At 35.4% G+C, this 20,333-nt stretch overlaps 1 protein-coding gene across 1 annotated transcript in view; it reads left to right on the forward strand.

The window, feature by feature from the left end:
- PCDH15 (protocadherin related 15) overlaps nucleotides 1-20,333 on the forward strand; it is a 1,158,626-nt gene that overhangs the window by 616,511 nt on the left and 521,782 nt on the right. Inside the window, exons 15-16 of the mRNA XM_007944018.2 lie at nucleotides 148-341; nucleotides 13,032-13,164. Of these exons, the coding sequence (XP_007942209.1) occupies nucleotides 148-341; nucleotides 13,032-13,164 (327 nt within the window). The remainder of the gene's footprint in view (nucleotides 1-147; nucleotides 342-13,031; nucleotides 13,165-20,333) is intronic.

Here is a 20,333-nt window from a genome sequence, read left to right on the forward strand (position 1 = left end):
AAAAAAAAAAAGTATATGTGCTAAGAAAACTTCCTTTCCTTATTTTTTTCTTGGTCTTTGAAAGCAAGCTTCTTTTGTTGGGGGAAAAATGACACAATGGTGAAAGATTGAGTCTCAAGACAATTAATGTTGTGATTTCAATTGCAGCTCACTGCAGTGGATGCTGACGAAGGGTCAAATGGGGAGATCATGTATGAAATCCTGGTTGGGGCTCAGGGAGACTTCATCATCAATAAAACAACAGGGCTTATCAGCATCGCTCCAGGGGTAGAACTGATAGTCGGAAGGACCTACGCACTCACCGTCCAAGCAGCAGATAATGCTCCTCCGGCAGAGAGAAGGTAATTTATATTAGAACCAATGCTGTCTTTTCATCCCCCCATTTAACCCCATAATTAAATTTAGGAAGCACAGCAAGTGTTCTTTTATCCTCTAAACATCTAAATTACATCAGAAATTTAGAAAGACCAGATTCTCAGGGACTGCATATTCTTATTGGGTCAAATTGTGGGTAAAGGACAATAAATATGATATTAAACCACAAAATAATTAAATATGACTTCACAGTTGCAGAATGGTATAAGTCTCTGATGTAGGTGGGGACTGGGAAATAACAGAGGCATGTTTCCAATTTACTAGTGCAAAGTAAAATTGCTGTCAGTGAGAGAAGGGCTCGTTCCTCCAAAGAAAGTTATAGATGTGCCAGTGGCAAGTAATATCTCAGTATTTTGAAGCCACCTCTTGTGTCAGGATACTTACTCATATCACATATGTAAAGATTTATAACTACTTAAATCAAATCTATCTAGTCTCTCACCTGAAATATCACTTTTATTAATTTCTTATTTATCTCAAAAATTTCAGTGTGCATTTCAAAAAATATAGTGAATGTAAACACACTCGTACACATTCCTGCACTTTTTTGTTCCTTCATAATATATATTGGGAGATCTTTCCATATGAACATTTGATAACTCTCTCAATTATTTTTCTTGGCTGCACAATGTTCTTTCATATAAATGTAATACTGTTTATTAAGAAGTTCACTATTGATAGACATTACAATTTCTTCCAACCACTTCTTTTTACTGACAGTGAAGAAGTAAACAATATTCCACATACATTGTCTTGAACCTGTGCAAGTGTACCAATAAAGTAAATTGCCAGAACTGAGATCAAAGAGTATATGCAATTGTAAGTTTTAGAGATTTCTATAAAATTGCTTTATATGGGGCTTCTAACAATTTACAATTCCAAATGCAAAGACTGTGTTCTCTGGGGCATTTATGAAGACACTTATCATAATGTGGTTGTAGTGAGAAGGCTTCCTAAACAAGATGAGTTCAGGAGAACGTATAAGAGTTACCCAACTGAAGAAAGTATATGTCATTATTTACACAGCCTAGGATATTTGAGATAACCTGCTGTTTGTGGGTGATCACACGCTATTCAGTGTTACTAGTACATAAACGATGATCCAAGAAAGGGCTCAAGAACCCTATAATGGAAATGTTGGCTAAGGTGCTCTGCTGGCATAGTGGAGTATGCTCTCATAGCAAGTTCATTGCTTGCTAGTGAGAAGGTCAGTGGTTCAAATCCACCAGCTGCTCCACAGAAGGAGGAATGTTGGTTAGTATATTTTATTAATATGCTTAGATTTTATCCAGTTGAGGGCAAGAACTCTTTGAACAAGGACTTTAAACTGGAATATTATGTGAGAAGACGAATATTTCTATAAAATCATTTTGATGTCCATATGGAAGATGGGTTTCATAAGGATAAAGCTGGAAACCAAAAATTAGGCAGAACACCACCACTGGAAGACTTCAGGAGAAAGAGTTGTTGCTGTTGACTTGAAGAATGTAGAGAAGGTGACAGAGAGCACATATGTTACATTGCAAATTAGTATAATGATTAGGGAGATGAACTTGTCAAGAAGAACTTCCAGGTTTTGCCTAAAATGACTGAGTGGTGATGATATCAAGTTGGTCAACATGATTTGAGTGAAAGGGATGAGTTCAATTTTAGACACATTTAGTTGGATGTGGCTATTGAAAATATATCTAAACAGCAGATAGATGTGTGTGCTTGAACCTGAGAAAAGACTTCAGGGCTGTTTCTTGTGAAGAAACATATAAAATATATATGCATTTTTATATTGAGTCATTATGGAATCTAAAATAAGAGTCTAATATATTTTTAAGAAATTTGAAATAATAGCTCCATTCATGCTAGGCAATTTTGAAATGACTGGTAATATTTAGTGAGCATGCATGAGGGCCAGGTATTATGCTAACTAACTGTTTTTTAAATATCATTTTTGATCTTAACAACATTTTGAATTTTGCATAATTATACTTAGTTTTAGGAGCTCTGGTAGCATAGTGCCTAAGGCACTTGACTGCTCACCAGAAGGCTGGCGGTTCAAACCCACCAGCCACTCCTCGGAAGGAAGGTTGGACAATCCTACTTCCGTAGTGATACTGCCTCGGAAACCCAAGGAGGGGTCGCTATGAGTCGGGGCTGACCCGACGGCAAACAACAACAACAACAACATACTTAGTTTTGACAACAGGAATCTAAGGCTGAAACATGATAATTGGCTTGCTTAGGCCCCTCAGTAATTGAGTGGTAGAACTGTAACTTGAACTCAGGGCTTGTGCATTCTAAAATGTTCCCCTCCACCACATTAATGTTCTAATTTTTTTGTAATTACTGTTCTGGAGAAAAACTACTACACTTGCTTAAAGCAATACTAACAATAGTAACCGTAAGAAGAACAGGAGTTTTTAAAATTCATTTAAATTTTCATTAAAACCCCTTAATATTTGTCAATTTAATTTTTTTTTTTACTATATACATATTTTCCATCCAAGGTAGTTTGGTTCTAAATAAATCATGTCTGAACTACATGTGCTTATATATTATGATTTACATATTTTATCTGTTTATTGATTATTTAATGGAATATTTTGTTAGCCACTTCTTGCTTAGTTTGAATTTGTAAATAATATTAAGGGTTTGCCCAGATTTGCTGGTGCCTATGATAATCAGTACAGTAATAGGATTTTACTTGAGTAAAATTGCGTTCCACTCCAGGAAACAAAGTATCATCTTCCGAATCCAAGTACATAGATTGTTTTAATGATCCCAGGCATTTTATTGACCTAAAGTCACTGCATTCCTTACAGACAGTGACTTAGATACTACAAGATCACCTTATAATGTTTGGTCAAACATCAAGTGGAACCTGCAGAAAATAAAATCCAAATGCCTTCATTCTGCCTGCTGGGATAATGTCATAGTGGCTGCAGAGTAATGGCATTTGCTGTTTCTAGTGGGAAATTAGTCATCCAAATTGAGTTAATGAATCAGCTGATGTGCTTTGATGATTGTTTTACTATTTCTTTGGAAGGAAAATATTATTTGAACATTATGAATATAACAGCATAGATTATGATAGTTCTATCCTTTACATATTGACCTAGTCAGCAATAGAGACATATACACCAAATTAAATAACAAAAATTACAGCAGCACCATTCAGAATGTGGACAACATTCTGTATTATTATTTTCATTTTGGCAGCCTCAATTCATAAATTCATAAGTTTAAATGGTGCTGATTCTTGGGATAAAACCTATATAAATTAATTATTTATGTATTTGTTACTCCAATTGAGCAGACTAGCTAAAAATTCAGAGAGAGAGAGTATGGATAAATCATAACTTTTTCTTTTTTTTTTTTTTTAAGTGTTCGCTAAGTCTAAGAGGACAGATAAAAACCAAAAGAGTGAAAATGTCATAAGATAATTTGGGACATAATTGCTTCAGTGGTGTATATAGGTCTCTGTTTACTTACTTAATTCAATTAAATTGAGTAAATATTTAATCCTAATGTGAATAAAGTACCATTATTAGGTATGTGTGACAATATAAACATAATAAGAAAATCCTTGCTGCAACTAACTTAAGATTAAAAGATAATAAAATGATTAGTGTCTGACATTTCATATTTTGGGGGAATTCCCTTTTTTTTTTTTTTATTTTACCCATGGAATCTAAGGCTATATCCAGCTACTTGAAAGAATCCCTTCTCAAAATAAAATTATTTTTTCTGTTCTGAATATAAATAAGGATCTATATATACATATATATATATATATACACACATACATTAAAAAAATAAATTTACATAAATTTTTTAAGATTAATGAAGAAATCATAGAGTATTTAATTTTTAATTCATTTTTAAAAAATTTACTGAGTTCCCACAAATCTTAGTCTCTCAGGAAGGGCATAAAGATGTAAGATAGTATCTCTGTCCTAATGGCACTCATATGGAAATATGAGTAAACTTAGACATTTAGTAGTAGATAAATAAGTGACATTTGAAAGGAAGACTGGGCAATCTACTTCCATAGAGATACTGCCTCAGAAACCCAAGGAGGGGTCGCTATGAGTTGGTGAGTTAGTGAATGAATAAATAGGTGATATAGGGGTTATTCACCTCACCAGGGATATGTGTGGATGAGAAAAACCCTGGGGGCTGGGGAATCTCATGCTTGACATTGTTCTAAAAATTTTGTGAGTTTTACAGTTGGATAGGAATGGAATATCCAATTAGAGGGAACAACAAGAGTGAACACATGGAGATGTGAAAGAGCACAGGTATGTTGTTGTTGTTATTAAGTGCTGTCAAGTCATCTCCGACTCAGCAACCCTATGCACAGCAAAATGAAACACCATCCAGTCCCTCGCCAGCTCCCCAATTTCTTCTATACTTGAGCCCATGGCTGTAGCTACTGTGCCAATCCATCTCATTGAGAACCTTCCCCTCTTTTCTTGACCCTCCACCTTACCAAGAATGACATCCTTCTCCAGGGAATGGCCTCTTCTGATAACGTGACCAAAGTAGGTGAGACGAACTCTGTACATTCTCACTTCCAAGGAGCATTCTGGCTGCATTTCCTCCAGGACAGATGTGTTAGTTTTTTAGCAGTCCATGGTGCTTTCAGCATTCTTCGCCAGTGCACAATTCAAAAGGATCAATTCTTTACCAGTCTTCCTTATTCATTGTCCAGCTCTCACATGCATACCAGGCGATTGGAAATATCATGGCTTGTGTCAGGTGCATCTTAGTCCTCAAGGAGACATATTTGCTCTTCAACACTGGAAAGAGGTCCTTTGTAGCCGATTTGCCCAGTGCTAGATGCCATCTTATGTCCTGACTGCTGCTTCCATTGGCATTGATTGTAGAACTAAGAAATGTGAAGTCTTTGACAACTTCAATCTTTTTTCCATTTACTGAAATGCTACTTATAAGTCCAGTTGTGAGGATTTTTGTTTTCTTTATATTGAGATGTAATACATATTGCAGGTAGTATTCTTCAGTCTTCATCAGTATGTGCTTCAAGCCATCCTCACTTTCAACAAGCAAAGTTGTTTCATCAGTAATTGCAGTTTGTTAATGATCTTCCCTCCAATCTTGATGCCATGTTCTTCATCAGACAGCTTCTTGGATTATTTGGTCAGCATATAGATTGAATATGTATGGTAAAAGGATACAACGCTGACTCACTCCCTTCTTGATTTTAAACCATGCAGCATTCCCTTGATCTGTTCTAATGACAACCTCCTGGTCAACGTACAGGTTCCTCATGAATACAATTAAGTGTTCTGGAATTCCCATTCTTCTCAATTTTAACCAAAATTTGTTATTATCCACACAATCAAATGCTTTTGCATAGTCAAGAAACATCTTTCTGGTATTCTTTCCTTTGAGCCAAGATCCATCTGACATCAGCAATGATATCGCTTGTTCCACGTCCTCTTCTGAATTCATCTTGCACTTCTGGAAGTTCTCTGTCAATATACTGCTGTACCGTTTTTGGATTATCTTCAGTAAAGTGTTACTGGCATGCAATATTCATGATATTGTTCGATAATTTACACATTCTGTGGGATCACCTTTCTTTGGCATGGACACAAATATGGATCTCTTCCTGTCACATGGCTAAGTAGCTGTCTTCCAAATCTGTTGGCATAACCAAGTGAGTGCCTCCAGTGGGGCATCACTTTGTTGAAACATCTCAATGCGTATTCCGTCAGTTCCTGGAGCCTTGTTCTTCATCAATTCCTTCAGTGCACCTTCAACTTCTGCCTTCATTACCATTGGTTCTTGATCATATGCCACCTCCTGAAATGGATGAAAATCTACCAGTTCTTTTTGGTACAGTGACTCTGTGTATTCCTTCCATCTTCTTTTGATGTTTCATGCATCATTCAAAATTTTGCCCATAAAATCTTTCAATATTGCAACTTGAAGCTGATATTTTTTTTCCTCAGTTCTTTCAGCTTGAGGAATTCTGAGTGTGTCCTTTCCTTTTGGTTTTCTAACTCCAGATCCTTGCACATTTCATTATAGTAATTGGTTTTGTCTGCTTGAGCTGCTCATTGAAATCTGTTCAGCTCTTCTATCTTGTCATTTCTTCCATTTGTTTTAGCTACTCTCTGCTCAAGGGCAAGTTTGAGAGTCTCTTCTGTCATCCATTTTGGTCTTCTCCTCTTTTCTTGTCTTTTTAGTGATCTCTTGCTTTCTTCATGGATAATGTTCTTGATATCCTCCCACAATTCTTCTGGTTCTCAGTCGTTGGTGTTCAATGCATCAAATCTGTTCTTTAGATGATCTCTAAATTCAGGAGGGATATATTCAAGATCATATTTTGGCTCTCTTGGACTTGTTTTAATTGTCTTCATCTTCAAGTTGAACTTGCATATGAGCAGTTGATGGTCTGTTCCACAATCAGGTCCTTGCCTTGTTTTGGCTGAAGATATTGAGCTTTTCTATTGCCTCTTGCCACAGATGTAATCAGTCTTGTTCTTGTATATTCCGTCTAATGAAGCCCACATGTATAGCTGCCCTTTGTGTTGTTGAAATAAGGTATTTGCAGTGAATAAGTTGTTGGTCTTGCAAAATTCTACCATGCGAGTTTCAGCATTATTTCTGTCACCAAGGCCAAATTTTACAACTACCGGTGATGCTTCTTTGTTTCCAACTTTTGCATTCCAGTCACCAGTGATAATTAATACATCTTGATTGCACTTTCAGTCAATTTCAGACTGCAGAAGTTGATAAAAATCCTCAATTTCCTTATCCTTGACTTTGGTGTTTGGTGCATAAATTTGAATAATAGTCATATTAACTGGTTTTCCTTGTACGCATATGGATATTATACTATCACTGAGAACGTTGCACTTCAGGACAGATCTTGAATCATCCTTTGTGATGATGAATGCCATGCCAGAGTATAGTGGGGAAAATATATAGATTGGCACACTTGATAGTAACACTGCCCTGATTAAAATCTAGTAATCAATCTCCATTTTCATAAAGGTCAAGTTTAAAATAACAGATTAGTCCCAGAGTGATCTGGCCTTTGCCACTCCTACCACTGCCCCATTGATATCCTTCTTTTTGTCATACAAAAACTAATGTTCTTGTGTTTATTGCTCTGTGAATTTGCATGGTTTTTCCTCTGCTGGTAATGTTCTATCTACATTTTAACAGATAAATACATCTTGAATAAGACTCTGCCCTTATAACTTCCCCTGAGTTTTTTCTGATCTTCCAGAATGTTTTAAGTTCAATGTCTTTGCTTCTATTGATCCCTCTGCATACATCCAAAATAGTGAAATAAAGCCCATGAGTGTTATCTAACTTTTCTAGAATAATATTAGTGGGAACCATGACGGCAAAAGAAGGTATTATTGCCTCTGTTTTCAAGTTCACTAGGGAAAGCTATATAAACATTTGCAACTCTCATAGAAAAAAAGAGAAATGTAGAGTTACATAGACCTCTTACAGCACATGCTAGTACAATAATAGCAAATTCCAACACAGAGTGCACACCCTCTACTAAACCAAAAGCAAACTCAATGCCATTGAGTCAGATCCGACTAATCGCGACCCCTCTTTGGGTTTCCAAGGTAATATCACTACAGAATTGGATTGCCCCACCTAATCTCATTACTACTGAGTATATTCTCAGAAAGATATGCTTTTTCACTTTTCTTTAATTATACCATCTTCCAGATTAAAGCAACTTTAATGTATTTTCCCACATCAATCTATATTCATAGTTATTTTCCTATAGTAAATGCTAAGGCAGAAGCCTTGTTCTTGGTATAAAGAAATAAAATTAAATGTTATATCGTATTCTGAGTCCATGACCTAAAATAATTTATGGTTCCCTCTAGGTTAATATCATTCATTACCAGCCAGGGATGTTTTAAACTCACATACAGGAACACACACTTCAGATTAGTGAATATTTTCTGGTTTACTTCCCAAATCTATTATTGTGATATGTGGAGAGAAAGGGTAAGAAGATTTAAAATCCAGAGGCTTTGCTTTTAAGTTTATCTGCTGCTGCTAATTAACTTTGTAACCTGAGTCAATCACTTAAATTTTCTGACTTATTTATCTCCTTTTGTAAAATAAGACAGTTAAATTTGATGATTTCTAGGGTCTTTCACAATCTTAAGATTATCTTAGAAAATACATTACTTTTCTTATTCTACTTTGACCTTCATTGCCACATAAAAAGAAAAAAGCTTTATGATTTCATTTTTAGAATTGGAGATTTATCTGCATGAAGCTGGCTATATTAGAAAAATAAAATTTGTACTATATACATGCTCAGTTTTATGCATTTAAGACTAGCTATAAAATGTAAATACTAAATGCTCACATAAAAGTTATTATTTATCTAGTGACTGCCATGTTTTAGTATGTGCTTAACTGATGCTGTTGAATTACTACTATTTGTCATTACACTAATGCTATCATTTTGTTGTTCATGCTATTGGTATTCAATTTTACGAAAGCTAACTTTGACACAATGCTGACTTCAGAGGTAAAATGGAGGTAGCATTTTAAAGGCAATAGCCCTCAAGAAGGTTGGCAGTTATTTAAACACGTAGTAGAAAAGTGCAAAGATAATAAAAAATGGCAAAACTTTGAAATATGATGTCCTCCAAAAAAGCTCTAGGATCCAAATCCTACAAAATTAAAATAGTAATTTTGACTTCTGAAATTTTTTTGTGGAAAAAGGCAGAGAAAGGAAAAGATTAAGGGCAGATGAAGGAGATGACCATGTTGGGACACAGCTGTTCTCTGTCTTCTGCCTATGCCTAGGTTCTTTTTTGGTTGAACATTCGAAACTTTAATTCTCTGGTGGAGTAGTACCTAAGACATTTGACTGCTAACCAGGAAATTGAAGATGAGACAATCTACTTCTGTAAAGATTTACCTTCTTTACTTCCTTGGCAACCTGGGGAGGGGTTGCTATGAGTTGGAATCAACTCAGTGGCAGTGGTTTAGGAGGTGGCAAATACACAAGTGTCTCACACAAGCCCTTATGGTGGGATGGTGGTTGGAAACAGTTTTTATTTTAGTCCCCTGAAAAGGAAATTGTCAAAGAGGAAGAATAAAGAAATCCAAGTATAATTACTTTAGTGTAAACTAGATTTTAATGACAGATAAAAGACTGATAGCCTTGTAAAGGCTTCATACAGAACCAAGAAAGTGAAAAACTAAATATCAAAAGCTGAGAGGGGCTAGATGATGAAAAGCAAGCTTTGAACTTGGAGTAGGTTTTGATCCAGGTCAAAAACTGTTAATCAGCTAGAGAATCTCTTGCCTCCGGTGTTACTGAAAAGAGTAAAGAGTTTAGAGCAATTTGTAGAGAAATCCCCTTAACTGCTTATTTAAGAAAGCAAATGCCTCTGCACATTATACCCTCCACTCAAGTTTCTGAAGCAGTGACTTTCAAAATCTAGGGTGGTACAAGGAAAACCTTGTAAATCTGTGGAAAATGTGGATCTTTAGGTTCCTCCCCAACAGATAGTGATTCGATATGTTCAAACTCTAACTCCATTACACTCCATTGCTTGTAGGTCTTAGTCTAGAAAAGAAAAAGGATGTAATTTAAATATTTAAAATATTGGACTACCTGAATAGGGTAAGTGCAACTTTATTAATCTTATTCCATATAATAGAATTAAAAGCCGTATTCTGAACATTTATCAATATTGTGTGTGTTTCACATGTTTATTATTGTTTTTGTTGTGTGCCATTGAGTCGATTCTGACGCTTGTTGACTCTATACACCAGAGTAGAACTGCCCCAATGGGTTTCCTAGGCTACAACCTTTGTAGGAGTAGATCACAGGGCCTTTTCTCCTGCAGAACGCTGGTAGATTATAATCACCAATCTTTTGACTGGCAGCACAGCACTTGTTGTTGTTGTGTTGTTATGTGCCATCGAGTTGGACCCAACTCATAGCGACCCCTCCTTGGGTTTCTGAGGCAGTATCACTACGGAAGTAGATTGCCCAACCTTCCTTCTGAGGAGTGGCTGGTGGGTATGAACCACCAGCCTTCTGGTTAGCAGTCAAGTGCCATAGGCACTATGCTACCAGAGCACTTACAGTATCATTTAATTCTTATGATAACCCTTTAAATAGATTATATTATTATTTTTATTTTACAAATGAAAATATTAAAATTCAGAGAAATTTTCTCAAGATCACAAAGGGACAGTATCAAGATTCTAATCCAAGGCTATCTGAGTATAGGTCCCTTGCTCAACCCAACCCCTCAGCTAGGGTTATTACCAATGTGGGGACAAATTTATAAAATGTTTGAATGACTTAATGTACATGAGATGCTAAAATAAGCCAGAATCTGAAAGAGTGGTATTAGTGATAAAGTATATTTTTTACCTACTGTTAAAACCAGGTTATCATCAGGAGAGAAAAATTTTAGATTTAGCCAAAACTGACAAAATTTCTTTGTTCCCACAACATGGGAATTGGGATGCTGCAATGTATGTTAAATCTGTACCTTCTTTTTATTTTTTCCATTATGTTTTTCTTTTGCTTTAGGCATTATAAGATTAATACCTATAAATGTATATGGAACATTTCACCCTTAATTTTGATCTGCACTAGATTTTCTACTCTTAAAAAATCAGCTTTAAAGTAAATAAATAAATAATTCAAAACAAAGCTAAACGAAGTTTGATTAATTTTATTGACAAAGTTTAATGACAAAGTGATAAAAATCAGAGACAGGAATATTAAGAAACGAACAAACAAACAAACAAAAAAAAAAACTCACTGCTTTCGAGTCAATTTCAACTCGTAACGACCGTCATTGGGGTTCCAAGACTGTATCTCTATGGAAGTAGATTGGTCAACCTTCCTTCCAAAGAGTGGCTGGTGGGTTTGAACCGCCAGCCTTCTGGTTAGTGGTCAAATGCCTTAGGATTATAACAGCCTTTTGTTGTTAGGTTCTGTCAAGTCAATTCTGACTGATAGTGACCCCGAGTGACAGAGTAGAACTGCCGCATAGACTTTTCCTGGCTGTGATCTCTGTGGAAGCAAATCACCAGAGTCTTTCTCCGCTGTAGCCACTGGGTGGGTTCAAACTGCCAAATCTAAGATTTTAATTTCAAATAAAATTAGTTTGGCACAACATTGTGATAAATTATTCTAATCAATACAGTTTATAAATATGTTTAATATGGAATAGGTGTCTGTCTGGGAGCTCTGGTGACGTAGTACCTAAGGTACTTGACTGCTAAATAGAAGGCTGGCGGTTCAAACCCAACAGCCACTCCTCAGAAGGAAGGTTGGGCAATCTACTTCCACAATGATACTGCCTCGGAAACCCAAGGAGGGGTCGCTATGAGTCAGAGCTTATTCCATGGCAAATAACAACAATATCAACAACAGCAGGTGTCTGTCTATTGAAGATATACTCTGAAACAACTTGGACTCAGACATATTATGCAGTGATAAATTTTAAAGCCATTTCTCAGTGCTCATGATCTGTGTTTCTCTCAAAAGCTTTTCTAAAAGTGGAATGTATTAGTATAATAATCTCAGAAAAATGTTTTTTGGGACTATATCTTTTAATTAAGGCTACATAACAGAAACCACTTTTTAACTATTTTAACAAAATAGTGGTCCCAAATCAAAATCATAGCAAATATGTTCTGAATAAAAGCATCATGGTTTTGTTAAGATGATGTTACAGCATACAACTCAGGGAGTGGTGGTGAGTTTGTATGAAAGTATTTATATATATACTTTCTTTTATATATATAAATTATACATATATATATATATATATAAGCTTTAAGAGTGAGGACTTTAAATTTATAAATTTCCAGATTTTATGAGTATATTTTAACTAGTTTTTCTTCTTTACTAACCTTGAATATCTTGCTACTTTAGCTCTTGTTGTGTTAAGAAATTTCAGAGTTAAGAGTTACAAATTGATACGTCAATGCTAATTTTTCTTTTGTAATAATAACGTATCTTCTTATTCTTTGAAAAATTTATTGTTAATGTACAATGCAAATCTAACTTCTAGCTTCTCATATTATGCTTTTCAAAGAGCACTATATTTAATTAGTTTTGTTTGCAACTATTTCACACAGGGTTATTTTATGTCCCTGACTTGTGACATGCACTGACATTATGCCATTGATGTTAGCAAGAGAAAATAGCCTGTATCTCTCTTTGTGTGGTATTTTAATCAATACTCCCTTTACTACTTTAATAAGCAGAAAGCACCAAGGACAGCTCATATTACCAGATGTTTATAGAATTTTTTTTGCTATTAGAGAAGCATTACAAAATAAACTTGGAAGTCAAGACAACTTAATTTATTAGCTTTATTTGTACAGCCATTCCTTTTTAATTTGCACTATTAATCTCAGCAGAAAAAAATAGGTACTAAGCCAGTTTCTTTCTTTCGACTAAGACAGTTTTGTAAAGAGCATTATTTTCTAGTGGAAGCTTTTATTTTTCCATCCTTTCACTATGAATTATTTTATTATTTTCTATAAAAATTTGAAATTTCCTCTCCTGTAAACCCAACAACCGAATAGTGAATGTCATCTGTTGTTAAATGTAATGTGGATTTTTACCAATCTCGTTCACTTCTCTTCCTCTGCAGGCACTCCATCTGCACTGTGTACATTGAAGTGCTTCCTCCAAATAATCAAAGCCCTCCCCGCTTCCCACAGCTGATGTACAGCCTTGAAATTAGTGAAGCCATGAGGATTGGTGCTGTTTTATTAAATCTGCAGGTATGTTTCTTGGTGTGTGTGTGTATATATATATATATATATATATATATATATATATATATATATGAAATTCCATAGCAAAATACTTGAACACTACAGACTTCACATTTGTTCATAGAGAGGAAAAAAAAAAAAAAAAAAACTTGCATGCCTGCTTATACTATAGTGAAAGAAATTTCCCTGTTGGGAAAATGGAAAAGAAAGCAAGGATGATACGGATAGAGGCTTTTCATAGCTAATCAATTCTATTGATTGCCACAATTGAAGAACTAATGTTTGTCTGGCAGGGATTAGGTGAAATCAGTACAGGAGAGAATGAAAAGCTTGGACACATGAACTTGAATATGTTGTACTTTGCATCCAAAGAGTTTGCAGCTGGCTACTATTTTCTGCCCTGGGTTTCTTAGCCCCAGCAGGATTTATTTTTTCTGTGGCATTGCATAAGGGAAATAATCTTAGACTGAAAGGTAGGCATTCTAAGTTTCAAACAGACTCTACTCAATCCGTGGCCACGGACAATTCTTATAATTGCTGTTTTTCACTTTATTCTTTCAGATGATGAGTGTAGCTATAGCTGATATTTCTATTTGTAGCTCGAGATTCATGGGTATATAATTTACTTGCAAAATGATAGTTTGCCTAAGGAGTTCTTATGGCATAATGGTTAAAGCATTCTCTGCTAACTACAAGTAGGTTGTGTGAACCCACTAGCCACTCCATGAGAGAAAGATGAGGCCATCTGCATCCTTAAAGATTTACAGATTTGGAAACTACATAGGGCAGTTCTACTCTGTCCTACAGGGTCACTATGAGTCAGAGTTGCCTCATTGGCTGTAATTTTGGTTTAGTTTTGGTTTAATAAAAACATATTAGGCTGAATATATAGCTTCAAATTGTGCCACATATAGTGTTAACAACTGTCACTTGCTGCACAAATTATTAGAACCATGTACTGACATGTTTTACCAATGGATGTTCAGAGGATAGACAAGTTGCTGATGTGAGAATTCAGATTTAAAATTTAGCATTAGAAGAATGCAGAATTCAGGTTGGAAAAGAATTGAATGTGACTGAGTCAGACAAAACACAGCATCAACCCTTACCAACAAATGAGGTGGTATATGGCACGGTGACATTTCACTCAAATGTCATTTGAATACTGACACCTTTCCACTCAAATCCTGTTGATATGGCAGTGAAGATTCTATAGAATATTTGTATTAAGGAGGACATAAAAATAAACAAACATACGGCCCTCATTTTCCAGTGTGGAAATTGAATCAGAAAGGAACTGATTCTTGAGATAAGTTGATTGAGTCCTCTTAACTCCCACAACAAAGCTCTTTCCATTTTATCCCACTGATTTCTGATGATTTACAAAATTTTCATTGGTGTTACCTGATATTTTTGTGTGTCTGTTCCAGAAAAAAGTTGTTACTTTTCTCCAGGTAACTAGAGAAAATCCAGTTTTGTTGTTCAGTTTGTATTAAAGTATGTGGAAGATGAAATTATATGGAAATTATATTCATATAAATTATATGAAATTATATTATAAGAAAATGTTGGGCATTTTAATGGAAAAATACAAGAAAGCATGAATACAATTCCTACAGAATATCTTTAAGAAGGAGAAAAACTAGTCAAACTATTATAATGATAAAGGATTCAAAACCAATAAATCCATTTATGCTAAAATGACAATTTCTTTACTTACATAGTAATTCATTTACTGAAACAAAATGAAAGGAAAATAAGAGAAAGGAAAAAAAAAAATCTTAGATTGGCAAAGTTTCAGCCAAGAAATTTTAAAGGTCTTACATTTAAATATTCTTCAAGAATGTTCCTCTATATAATTTATTTTTCTAGGATGTGAGGCATAATTTTACTTGTATGATGGTTCAGGTTTAATCTCAATAAATCTCAGAAAGATCTAGGAACCATATTGTTGTTGTTGTTGTTTGCCGTCGAGTCGGCCCTGACTCATAGCGACCCCTCCTTGGGTTTCCGAGGCAGTATCACTACGGAAGTAGGATTGCCCCACCTTCCTTAAGAATAATTCTATCTGTGAGATAAAGATGAAAAGGAGATGGCCTTTTTTATGTCTCAAATTTCTCTAGTACAAAAGCTGAGGAAATACTTGAAATGACATTTCTATTCACCCTTTGTACTTCTGGTAGAGCAAAAGAAAAGGTAGAAATTGCACTGGTGGTCTCTGTTAAGAAGAACTAGGATGGCATTATCAAGGCACTCTTCATAATCTACCAACCACCCACTTTCGCTCATGATTAACTGAGATTAAATTTGAACTGGTCACCTAAAAGTTAAACAGTGTCTGTAAAATTACTCTTGCAAAAACTTCTAATAAGAGGATGCATTCAGGATATTTCAGGCTGCCTGCAGCTTCTCCATCCTCATCCTTTTCACACATGTAGCACTACCCACTGCTCACTCACTGCTCAATTTAGAAAGATGGGATGTGTAGGGAAACATATTTACAAACATAAGAAGTGACTGGACTCAGAAGACTCTGTTCTAAGTGGTTGCTTTTCTGACAACAATTCTTGTTTCTCCCACCCATTCTGCACTCTCATTCTGTCCAAAAGTTGTTTGGGAGACTGTGTTTTCCTTACTTTATTAGTGCTGCTTAGCCTGGCTGTTGTGTTGATAGTGTTCAGAGGATGAAAATGTTACCCGAGCTCTGCTTTCTCAAACCTCTTATACTGATCAGGGTCAGTGTTGTTGTTGTTGTTATGTGCCGTCAAGTCGGACCTGACTCATAGTGACCCCTGCTTGGGTTTCCGAGGCAATATCACTGCAGAAGTAGATTGCCCCATCTTCCTTCCAAGCAGTGGCTGGTGGGTTTGAACCGCCAGCCTTCTGGTTAGCAGTCAAGTGCCTTAGCCACTTTTTTTCTATCCAAATCCCGCATAAAAGTATGTTTATATATAATTCTGACCTACCAGTGAAACCTGCTGCAATGGTATATTGGAGCCAGATTCTGCTGGGATCACAAGAGCTAATTATACGCATTGATTTCCAACTACTTGTCCAGCAACATCACATGAGTAGCTTGAAATTAGTCATAATGGCAGCATTTATGCCACAGAAATCAGCAAATCTGCGAACAGTGCATATATGTGCACACACACACATACTCCAAAGTAGGTTATTGGTAAGGATTTACCAGTGCACCACTGAGTCTAAGACCATTTCCTAAAATATTTAAATTATTATAATCTGTTTACTCTAACAGTTTCCTCCATCTTTGTCCCTCTGAAATTATGATCAATTGCATCATACAATTTTCATCAAAGAAATTCAGTGCTACAAAATGGGACTATGTGTTGTACTCAAATGCAGCAAATCTTAGATTTCTCTTATCCTCACATGAGCATGATTTCCTTTCAAATTTTCCTTACACATGGCTCACATTCCCTTGGACTATTTGGCCCAACCCTCACCACAAATAGCAAAATCCTCCTTTCTTAGAGGTGGAGTGAAATCTCCTTATGTCATCAATCACCACCTTCATCATCTCCATCCTCAGAAAATAATAATAGCTAACATGGACATGACACTTAATATTTAGCCAGGAACTTTTTAATTTCTTTAGTTATCATATTAGTAAAGATAACTTGTTTATATTATTTATTTATACTTGTGCCTATGTATAAGTACACACACACTTAAAATGTGATTTACAAGTTAAAAAAATGTATTTCTTTCACACACAGCATGTCTATCACAGATAAGCTCTTGATCCATCCTTCATCATTTTCAGTTCATTTCAGAGTTAGGAAGCAGCCTCTACATAAAACAAAGTCATTCTCTGGTCCTGGGAAAAAGAGAGGCACAATAAACCATAGGCTGGCTTATAATGCTTCTTCCAGAATAACAGAGGACCCTTCTGCCCACAATGCATCCAACAAAGCCACAAGGCCATTTCTAGATTAATCAGAATGTAGACGTATACTCCTTGCACAGGTGGCACACAAAATTCACATGGCTAAGTATAATGTCAAGAGCGATGAGTTCTTTTGGTGCATCATTTCTCTTCCAAGTCATTGCGCACAATAGTTTCACAAAGTGATTCATCACCTCATGATTTTCCATATTTACCACAGCAAACAATAGTTCCCTCACCACCCAATTCTCTCATGAAGGAACTGACATTTATTTGTTTATTATTTGTTATGGTATAGTTCCCTTTTTTCTGCTTAAATATATACTCAATTTTTTTTCATTCTATGCCACTTGCAAGTTGGCAGTGGCTGTGTTATAGTCTATCTTCACTCCACATCTCAGGCTGATGAAAGATCCCCTATGCAGAACTTGGGTGATCTTTTGACTGAGAACAATGTTCACTATATGGGAGGGGGTTAAGTGAAAAAAAAAATCTAATTCTTAGTTTTTCTCCAGAGGTAATGCAAGTAATATCTATCTATATTGCATTGGTCAAAGCAATTTATATGGCTATGGTTGAGTTGATATGTTAAAAGTGTATAATCCTTATATAAAAACGACTACAGTCATTTCTGATTCATAGCAACCCCCATTGGGTTTCCAAGGCTGTAAATCTCTACAGAAGTAAATTGCTCAGTCTTCCTTTTGCAGAGAAGCTGGTGGGTTTGAACCACCGACCTTCTCATTAGCAGTCAAGTGCCTTATCCACTACACCACCAGAGCTCAGAGACAAATGATATCACAAGTCACATTTGTTGTCAGTGGAGTCAAGCTCTCAGTCCTATTTCCTATAGGAAAGTGTTGCCCATATTTTGAACAATAGTATAAACACCTAAGTTTGCTCATTTAATACCATAAAAATACTACACAATTGCTGCTATTATCATTATCCCAATTTTTCATATGGAGAGATTAAGTTACAATAAAAAAAAAAAAACTCTCCTATTCTGTCCATTACCAAAGGGGATCTATTGAAGTCTCCAACTATTACTGCAGAGCTGTCTGTTGATCTCTTTCAGTGTTTCCATTTTATATGTTGGGACTCTGATATTAGTTGCATGTATGTAATTGTTATTCATTCTTTGACTATTATTATACAATGTCATTCATTGTTTCTAATAATAGATTTTGACTTAGAATCTATTTTGTCTGGTACCAATGTAGGTACTATGGCTCTCTTTTGGTTACTATTTGCAATATGTTTTCTCATCCTTTCACTTCAACTTATTTTATCTTTAGGCCCAAGACATGTCTCTTGTGGGCATCATGTAGATAGATTTTTTTTTTTTTTTTTAAATCCACATTGCCACTCTCTGATTTTTGATTGGAGAGTTTAATCCATTTGCATTTAATGTAGTTACCAATTAAGAAGGTCTTATGTCTACAGAAATTTTACGATTTGTTTTTTTTGTGTGTGTTTTCTTTTTTATCCCTCATTTCCTCTAATTCTGCATCATTTGTTTTTAGTTGATATTTTGTAGTGAATCATTTTGATTCTCATCTCCCTTTTTTCTGTGTATAATTGTAGATGCTTTCTTTTGGGTTGTCAAGCTAAGAGATCAATAATAATAATAATAGTGTGAAAATTCAATTTTAATTGAATGCTACTAAAAATTAGGAATGATGTCAAGCACTTGCAATCTTTATCATCTTTAATACTCCCAACAAAGCAATGAAGGGTTTTCCCAATGTCAAAGAGAAAACCGTTGCAGAGTAGGAATTTCAACTGAAATTGTCTTACCTTATACTCCCTGTGCTAACTACTATTCTATGATGCATTTCCAAGTACTGAGGTTTACTTATAGTCCCCTTTTTGCTTTGCAATAAACTTTTCTCAAATTGGCAATCCCTTCAATAGCATTTTATATGTGACCTAAAGGTTAATTTACTATTTTTCTTTCTAATATCTAATATCTGCTTCTTGGGGTTGCTTCTTAAAAGTAAAGAACAACACTGTGTAGATAATGTCCATTGACGTTGGAAACCCATAATTAAACCATCATTTAAACTTCTGGTTCCACATGCTGCTGCTGTTGTTGTTGTTACGTGCCATTGAGTCGGACCCGACTCATAGAGACCCTGACTTGGATTTCTGAAGCGGTATCACTATGGAAGTAGCCTGCTCATCCTTCCTTCCCAGGAGTGGCTGGCTGGTGGATTTGAACCACCAGCCTTCTGGTTAGCAGTCATGTGACTTAGGCACTATGCTATCAGACGTTCCTCATGCAGGTGAGCTGATTGGCTTTCATAGTTTAATCTTCTTTTCTTTTCCTGTCTCCTCCGTCCCCCAGAAACTACAATAGCAGGTAAACTGGCAGAGAAACAAATAGTGCGAGAAAATAAAGTGAAAAGCAAACCAAGAAATTGGATGTTGCCACTTCTGATTAGCTCAGAAGCAATCATACTTTCACTAATGAATTGCCTGGATATAAATGGAAACTAATTGTCAACTTATATCATGCACTCTCTTTTAATCTTTACCTGTTCTTCTCATTTTTTAAAATAATATAGTTTCAAAAGCTGTGATATTTAACCTATATGCCTCAAGGAATTGTTTTTTGTCCTGGAGAAAAATTTCTGCTGTTTAATCTCACTATAGAATTGATCCATTTCCAGAAGAGTTTGAATTAAATGCAAGCCATTTTATATGCCCCTATGCCTTAAGTGGTTCTGTTAGAGGTGTTAATTTGTTTCTATGACATCTTTGAAATGTTCTAGAAGTTTTGAGTTTTCTCTTCTTCTTTCCTTCTTTTTTTGATAAATTTTTCTCATAAAATAGGTTGTATTTTTTTCTATTGCAGATGATACAGAAGTTTATGATTCATGAATGCTTCACAGCTGGTGCAGGTACAGCATCCATGAATCATAGCTCTCACACCACAGAATTTTCAGTATCATTCATAATGTGGGGAGCACTTTGCATACGTCTTTGAAGATTTGCTCCTTTTTTACAAAAGAAGCTTCACTTTTAACATTCTGATTCTTGAACGTGTTTCTGTGTAAAGAAACACAGTGGATTATGGTAACAGATGACTATTTCCCTTTCATTTTTATAATATGTGATTTATTCTGTTTAGTAGATTACCCTAATTTTTTTTTTTTTATTATTATTAGGATTTGGGTGAAGATTTACAGAGTAAATTCACTTTTCATACAGCAGTTCACATATACTTTGTCTCATGTCATTGACCAAAATTTACAATGCA

The sequence above is a fragment of the Orycteropus afer genome, unplaced genomic scaffold (genome assembly GCF_000298275.1).
Source record: "Orycteropus afer afer isolate SDZICR_OR568_19922 unplaced genomic scaffold, OryAfe1.0 scaffold00118, whole genome shotgun sequence".
In the NCBI taxonomy this organism is placed as follows: domain Eukaryota; kingdom Metazoa; phylum Chordata; class Mammalia; order Tubulidentata; family Orycteropodidae; genus Orycteropus; species Orycteropus afer.